The sequence below is a fragment of the Lygodium microphyllum genome, chromosome 21 (assembly GCF_053477565.2).
Source record: "Lygodium microphyllum isolate KBCC chromosome 21, Lygodium_microphyllum_v1.1.10, whole genome shotgun sequence".
Taxonomy (NCBI): Eukaryota; Viridiplantae; Streptophyta; class Polypodiopsida; order Schizaeales; family Lygodiaceae; genus Lygodium; species Lygodium microphyllum.
The window spans coordinates 10,094,737-10,102,554 of record NC_141155.1 but is presented as its reverse complement, the minus strand read 5'-3'; the positions used below and the strand labels follow the sequence as shown (position 1 = coordinate 10,102,554).

Sequence of the window (7,818 nt, the reverse complement as noted above, 5' to 3'; positions counted from 1 at the left end):
TTCAAAAAACCAAAGATGGCACGAAGGTGTTAGGTGCTCTAGGGCAAATCGAGGAATTAAATTCAATTCCTAGAAAACCACCTAAGAGGGAGTCCACTTTCGATTACCATGGCTTGCTAATGATCTTCCACGAATGCACAAACTACAAACAAACACACTCAGGGGAGTTGAGCAACACTACTTGCATGGTTAATCGCTCAATCTTCCACCATAAACTTACCTCCTACTTGCAAGTAGGGTCTACAAACACACAAACAATAGTACCTCCTCTTTGTTCCACCTCCTTGGCCGATTAAACATACATACATAGACAAGACAATAGCACCATAAGGATTGAAACAACATAGGAGTAGATAACAAGCAAAAATAGTTGGCCTAGACCTCATCTTCCAACACTTGGGATAATAGTAAGGGAGGGCCATGTAAAGGTGGAATTAGAGAGATAATAGGCAAACACAATTGAGAGGACAAGGCACTATTTGCACATACAAATCTTGCATTTTCAAAAGCTGCCAGCTCATTTAATGGAAGTGCCCTCACAAAGATAAGTGAGAACTTAATGCCAACTTTGTGGCCAAACCTCACACACCAAACTATGCCAATATAATTAGCAAAATATAAAATAAATAACAAGTAAACTCACAAGAAACTTCAAAGAGGCTTGATTTAGTAGACCAAGGAGCCTTAAGAATAGATTACTTTAATGATATGGAATACTTTTCCACATCTTCAAAATCCCATGCTCAATATACTAAAAATCCCATGGAATACTTTTATGTAAACTTTTAATGATATGGAATACTCTTCCACATCTTCAAAATCCCATGCTCAATCTACTAAAAATTAGACAGTTCTCCACATTATTAAAAGTTCACAAAGAACAATTATTCGACTCTTAAGAACTCGAAGGTCTACTAAATCAAGCCTCTAGAAAGCTCTTGCAAACTTACTTAGGTGTTCATTTTAATAGCTTTTGAATCCTCTTGCATATTTCTTCATGCATGTGCAAATTGGCCATGGAGCTTGGCCTAGTGCTCTCTGCTCTGTGCAAGAGCTATCCTATCATAAGAGGCAACAAGTTCTTGAAAGAAATATAGTGACAAAGAAAAGAGGACTGTATTCATGTCCTCTCTAAAGCACCTCAAAGATGTGCAAAAGTAAACCTAATTACCAAAGCTATAAGGGTCACTAAATACAAGATTACCATAGAGAACTTAATATTAGGCTTTTCGAACTCCTCTATGATAACTCACTACCTTTGTAATTTTCCCTCCTTTACATAGCCACCTTCACCTTGAGAAAAGTAAGATCCACTCTCTTGGGCTATGGAGCTTCAAATGGTACCATCTCTTGATCAATTTTGCACATCTCTTCATCTTTATTTGCCCCTTCTTGGCATCCTCTCGATGGCTAGAAGGAGACATCTAGGTTGACTATCTTCCCCTAATTGTTCATCTCCTACAACATTCATGAGGTAATCATTCTTTTTTCTTTCTATACCATATTTCGTTCAAGATTGTTTGGCGTCTAGTGTTTTATTGCACCATGTGCATGACTCTTTCATATGATAAAAATGGGTTAGGACAACTTATAATCTATGCTATTTATGCGACTATTCAACATTGATACATCTAGCCCCCTACAAAACTGCTCTCCTTAAATTTTCTTGGGTGAAGTGTCTATATGACAGACCACTACAAATAGAAGAAACCTCCTGTTCTCTTGTGTTCTCTTGGGTAGCCCTCATAGGAAAAGCATGCTCGTGTTCTCAAGAAGTCCCAAAATCTCTGATCAGACACATTGCTTATGACATGAAAAGCTTTAGACTCGAGTCATAGCAAGGCATCTCACAATGATGTGCACTTTTGAAGCTTTTATATGCTTTGAAGTTCTCATTTGCAGTTTACAAGGTGCTATTAGGAGCTTACTTTGCTTTACTTGTTCTTATTTTGTTGTTCGCTTGTATAATTTACATCTGGAGTCTTGACATGTGACTTCAGGAGCTTCAAAAGTTTGGGAAATTAATCTTGAGCTAACAAAGCAAACATCCCGTAAAAAGCTGGAGCAAACTCGGAAAACATGAACTTCAAACAAAATAATCTGAGCTTTCGATTTTTCCATCCAGTTAGCAATCTCCCTGTTCAAAAGCTCAACTCACATATCCAAAAACCAGACGCCTACATTAACGTGGGTTCCAATCCCAACTACCAAAACTGCAATCTTAACTTGCAACTGGATAAAATATCGAATCAATTCTTGAGCATATTGATGGCCCATTACCAGTGTCAAAGTCTGTTTACTTCAACATCAGACAGGACATTACAGTATCATTGACGACCATTCTCTTCACAAAACTTGGCCATGCCATAGAAACCTTGCATTTTTTATTCAGTGCACCAGAAAAACTATAAGTTCTCCAACAAACTGATATTCAGTGGCAAAGCGGATTGTAGGTTACATCTAACACGACACAAGTACTGACATTCAGCAGGTAGCATAATACAAGTAGAGCCTTGTTCATTGAGGGCACAAGGAACAGACAAATATGTCATCCATACACGATTTCTTTTGGTTAGTTTTTCTCCACTGTACAACACTTCTGAACTCAAGCTCCTTCACTCATTGTTCTTTTTGAGGTACTGATATAAAGAACTGAAACAAAAAGAACAAGTGTAGCACATTTCAGCATAATAATGAGTCAAGTGTGCCAAAAACCAATTGAAATTAGATTTAGGCATATCAAGACAACAGATTCATACCATTATTGCCTCTTATGAAAGCATCACCATATTTGTTCTTTAGTTGTCCGTTAACATATTCCTCTGTTTGTTCCATGGCAATGTTCATATAACCATCCAGGCAAGCCAAAATACCTGCTTCAAAAGACATAATATTGAACTGTATTTACTATCAGGACATAACATTATGAAGCCTTACAGAAAATACCATGATTGCATTCTCACGTGACACACCCAAAACTCCAACACCTAGATTGCAAAATCTTATACCAGACCTGAAACGACTTCCAGGCACATGCAAAATAGCAAATCAGATTCCTAAGACAACTTAAAAATTGAAAACATTCACAAATCCAAGTTTATGCAGCACATTACCCACCAGAGAAAGGCATTTTGGCCTAGGGGGCAAAAAAACGAAGAATCAACAGTCGTAGATCTGGTGGTAGATCACTTCCTCTCAGCTTTCGTTCATCTTTGAAAAGCAAGTACAAGATCAAATCACAGAGAGATTCAACCTATCATTATTGCGAAAAGAAGGGACATTGTTCCTAGCTGCTTTAGGAGAGCGGAAAAAGGTAAAGTCTATGAAGAATGCAAAGTATGATATATGCTATTAAGCTCTTCACTAGCACAAGGCATGGAGATGCTACTCCGACTGACAATAATCACTTCACTTGGTTGAAAAGGAGTGGCAGCCTAGATTGCCAGGCTTGAGGCTACATCCAAAGGTTCAAGTGTCTGACTTCCATTTATGCAGTGAAGCTAGATCCAAGTTTCAGTTGTCCCTTACTTCCATACATGGAGTGATTTCCCATTCCTTAGGACGGGTTTAAACGTGGCTCTTATAATGTGAGTATGATGGATCTCTTTAGCTACTTTTCCATGGAGCTCCCCTAAGCAACAAAATTCAAAACTTGGAGAATCAACTAGCAGTAGAGAAGTTTGTTGAAGGAGAGATAACTAAAGCATTCATCACTCGGATCAAGAATTTGTGCGACCAGTTGACTGGTCTTGGAATACAAAAGACTAGTGAGGAGCTAGCTCAAAGGTGTCTTCGGATTTGTCCACCAAAATTTGTTGGATTGGTATCTACCCTAATCACTCAGGTGAGACCCCAAGCTTTGACATTTGAAGAATTTTGTGCACTACTAATGGAGGAGGAGATGAGGCTTAAAGCCCAAGAAGGTAGCAATAATGAAGATACTGCATTCTCCACCAATGCACTCCATATGTCCCTGTTAGTAGGGTTCATAACCAAAATACGACGGACTAAGAAAATAAGGCAAGCTAACACCCCTTCTCAGATCCTAGGAGTGTCTGAAGACCCAATAATCTCATGTAATGAAGCAAAGAAGTGTTGGGCAAAGGTTTCGTGAAGAGCTCTGCCACATTGTCCACTGTAGGACAATAGACCACCACTAACTCGAAGTCCAAGATCCACTCCCATACATAAAGATCCTGAACCTCTATGTGCTTCATGCAAGCATGAAACACAGGGTTCTTTGCCGAAGCTAAGACACCCTAGTTATCCGTGTGCAATTGAGTGGGTCCTATCCAAGAAAAGCCAATCTCTACCAACAGCGAGTAAAAACGGAACATCAAGTTTGTCGTTTTAAATGGTGATTTTCAAGAGAAGATTTATATGAAGCAACCATCCCATTCCCATGTTTACTGCTTGCCAAAGGTCCTTTATAGCCTGAAGCGAGCACCCAAAGCTTGGTATTGGCAAAGAGAAAACTTTTTTCTTTACCCATGGCTTTCAACGGTGTGACTGTGACCCAAAACTCTATTTCAAATTGTTTGATGGGTTAGTGACATATGTCATTTTGTCCATAAATGATTTTATCATTACTTGGAGTCATAGTGAGTACATTGGACACCCTTGAGAGATGGTGAACATTGAGTTTGAGATACAAAATTTGGACTTATTCACTTTTTCCTTGGCCTATCAATTGTATGCCTTTTGGACCTAGGGTCCAAGTTGTCCCAACATCCTCTAATAGGCATTTCCCAAAAGGAATAGTCGTCTTATTTCCATTGGAGGGAATGGATAGTCAGGGATTGCATAATCAAACAAGGAAGATTTTCACTTTCTTGAAGCCTTTTTCTCCACCTTGTCTTCCGCAAGCATTTAATTTTCTCTTTTTTCCCATTGTTTGTTATAATCTTGCTGTCTATCTCCCCCTTCTTGTTATAGTTTGCTCTCCCTCCCTCCAAAAATAGTGAACTGCTAATCTTTTAAACCTATGAAATATGGCCTCTAAACTCAAATTTTTGAAGTGTCCATGATATTTGTTAAGTGTTTGTTTCAAAATATGAGTTTTTAAATTTACCCATTTCTTAATACCCCATTCCCGGAATGAGACGTTCCTGTTCCTATACCGTTTGTCATTTCCTGTTTTCCATTTCTAACAGCTATATGTTCGACTATCCATGTCCTGAATCACCATGACATAATGGCTGCACACGTAATCCTGCTGCTCACTGTGGCATCGCCAGCCCTGCAGCTCTCCCACCACATCATTCTGTGATTGTCCGAACAGGGACACTGTCCGGGTGCGTTACCTGACAGGAGAAGAGTCAAAAATGGAGGTACTCCTTGTCACTCGTATCCGTCTAAATATTAACTATTGGGCTTTATCGACAGCTGAGTAAAGACGAGCGGCAATATAGGACCGCCTACTGCTTGGCGGCACTTGGAATAAATGCAAACCAGTCACAGGTCGAGCAAAACACACAGTATCTGCTGCGAAGCTGAAGCAAGAACCAAGACATACAAGAACTCGAACATGCAAGGACCGAAATAAGGACATCGGCAGCAGCGACAATGGAAAAGATCATCGAATGGAAACGAAGAGCTTAAAGCGCGAGAGAGTACCTCTATAATCGACACCAGAATTAAGTTTTACGACTACGGGTCGACCTCGAATGGACTTCAAAAAGTCTGCCGGCGTCTTCGCGGATCCTCCTCCGCCGGCCGCGCTCATCCTCGCTCCCTCTCTGCCTTCCTCTTCCTCCTCCTCCCCCTCCCTCTCTCTCTCTCTCTCTGTGCGAGACTGCACGCGAGTGAACCCTAATCGTCCAGGCACAGAGACAAGATATTAATGAATTCAGTGTGGCTGCTCTAACGAGCAGATTTAGCATACCTGGTCTAGTATTTTAGGTCGTCTTTCTGTAAATCATTCTTTTCACTAGTGCACACTTTACTTTTGGAAGGCTTTCTATTTCTGCAAACTAGGCGCTCCGCGCCTAGACTCGCCCCATCGCTGGGCGGGCGCGATTTTTGCAGGCGGGGGCGGGTGCTGGACGCGTGGCACCCGCCCCCGCGTTCTCTTTTTTTTCTTGTGGGGGAGGTGGGGGGCTGCCATGTGGCACCCGCCCCCCACCTCTCGTTATTTAATAGTATATAGATGTTTGGATTCCATCACCCATTCGTCTCTTTGTTGTGCCTCAATGGTTGCAATTTGCAAAGGCTGTTTTGTCATCGATGTGATTCGAGCATTCTACCTTTGTGCTCCCTAACCTCTTAACACTAGTCTTGTAGTAAAATAGTCATTTTTGTGGCAATTTGGACCCTCTACAAAAAATTACATTTCTCATCAATGAGAGAGATTAAGAAGAAATGGTTTTAGGAAAATATGATCAACCCAAGATAGTAGTTGAAAAAAAAAATTAGAAAGGATCAAAACCAGGTAGGAAGTATATTTTTTTAATGGTCATCTTTAAGACCATTTTTGCAAAAAATCAAAAATTTCAAGTGTTTCTAATCAAATCCATTTTAGAAATTTTTTTATTAGGCTATAACTTTCATGAAAAATACTTTCATATATATAGTATGTATTTCCATTAAGAGATTTGTACTTTGACAGATTTGTACTTTGACAAAAACTGTCATTATTTTAAAGAGCTTCAAATAGTGTTGGTGTTGAGTATTAATTTGATCAATTTTCATGCACTTTTGAGAATCCACCTTTTGTAAAAAATGAATTTTCACTTGAAATTTTGTTCCAAATATTTTAATCTACTATCTTACAATGTTGAAAAAGTCCCATCTAATTTTGGTATCATATGCATATGTTATTTCAAATATAGTGAAATAGGACCTAAGCCTAAAGTGGCTTGTTGCCACTTTTGTGGCAATTTACATGACTAGTGTTAGCAATACTTTTGGTGTGTCCATAATTGGTATAGTAGTGGCACTTTTGGTGTGCCCATTGCTACACTAGAGGCACTTTGATCTACCTTAAGCATCATTATTGGGAAAAACCCTCTTCTTGGCAATTGGATATGTCTTAAAGGCTCATTGGAGATGAGATGTGATGCAATAGGCATTTTGGACATTTATTTCCATTGTTGTGGGAGTGTTAGGAAGTATTATAGGTATGTGATTTGGAACACTTGTATAATTGTCCAATTAAGTGTTTGCCTAAATTGTGGTATTAGAATAACATCATGAAATGTAATCAATCCTTCAAACTAGATGTGTTGGGAGATGTCACATTGTGGTCATGGCCACAACAAAAATAGTATCATATCCTCACGTATAGCTAGATTGCCTCCACAATAATAGTTGATTGAGCTTCACCATAAATTGAGCCACTAGAGAGCTATTGGGGGAAGAAGGTAGATAGGGGGAAAGGTAAAGAGGGAGAGAAGAAGAGGGGGAGGAGAGGGAGGGAGGGAGAAAGAGAGAGAAAACTACAACCTCCCTCTACCACCCCAAAAACCCTTACCCCTCCTACACCATTCCGAATATCATAATCAACCCCTTCCTTTAAGTCCTAGTGCACCCCTCTTAAAATCCCTAAACCCTCCCCCCAAGTTCTAATGCTCCCCCAACCACCCCAAAAAACCCCTGCACCACCAACACCTTGTCTCAAAAACCCTAACTACCCTTTAAGTATTAATGCGCCCCCTCCAAATCCTAAAACCCTCCCCCTTAGTCCCCATGCATTCCAAGGCCCCTACCCTAAGAACCCTAAACACCCCCCATACCCACCCCCAAAAAAGACTAGAAACTTAAACTACTCTCCCACAACCTTAACCCCCTTAAAAATCCCCAACCCCTTCAACTCCTAAA

General features: G+C 40.0%; 1 protein-coding gene across 1 annotated transcript; it reads right to left on the bottom strand.

Annotated features, from left to right (window-relative positions):
* Nucleotides 1-2,367: 2,367 nt before the first annotated feature.
* Nucleotides 2,368-5,898, bottom strand: LOC148017735 (uncharacterized). Its single transcript, XM_087662072.1, has 3 exons — nt 5,617-5,898; nt 2,760-2,873; nt 2,368-2,652 (listed from the first exon to the last, which is right to left on the bottom strand). The coding sequence occupies exons 1-3, from the start codon at nt 5,723-5,725 to the stop codon at nt 2,606-2,608; spliced, it is 270 nt and encodes an 89-aa protein (XP_087518198.1). The 5' UTR covers nt 5,726-5,898; the 3' UTR covers nt 2,368-2,605.
* Nucleotides 5,899-7,818: the final 1,920 nt, after the last annotated feature.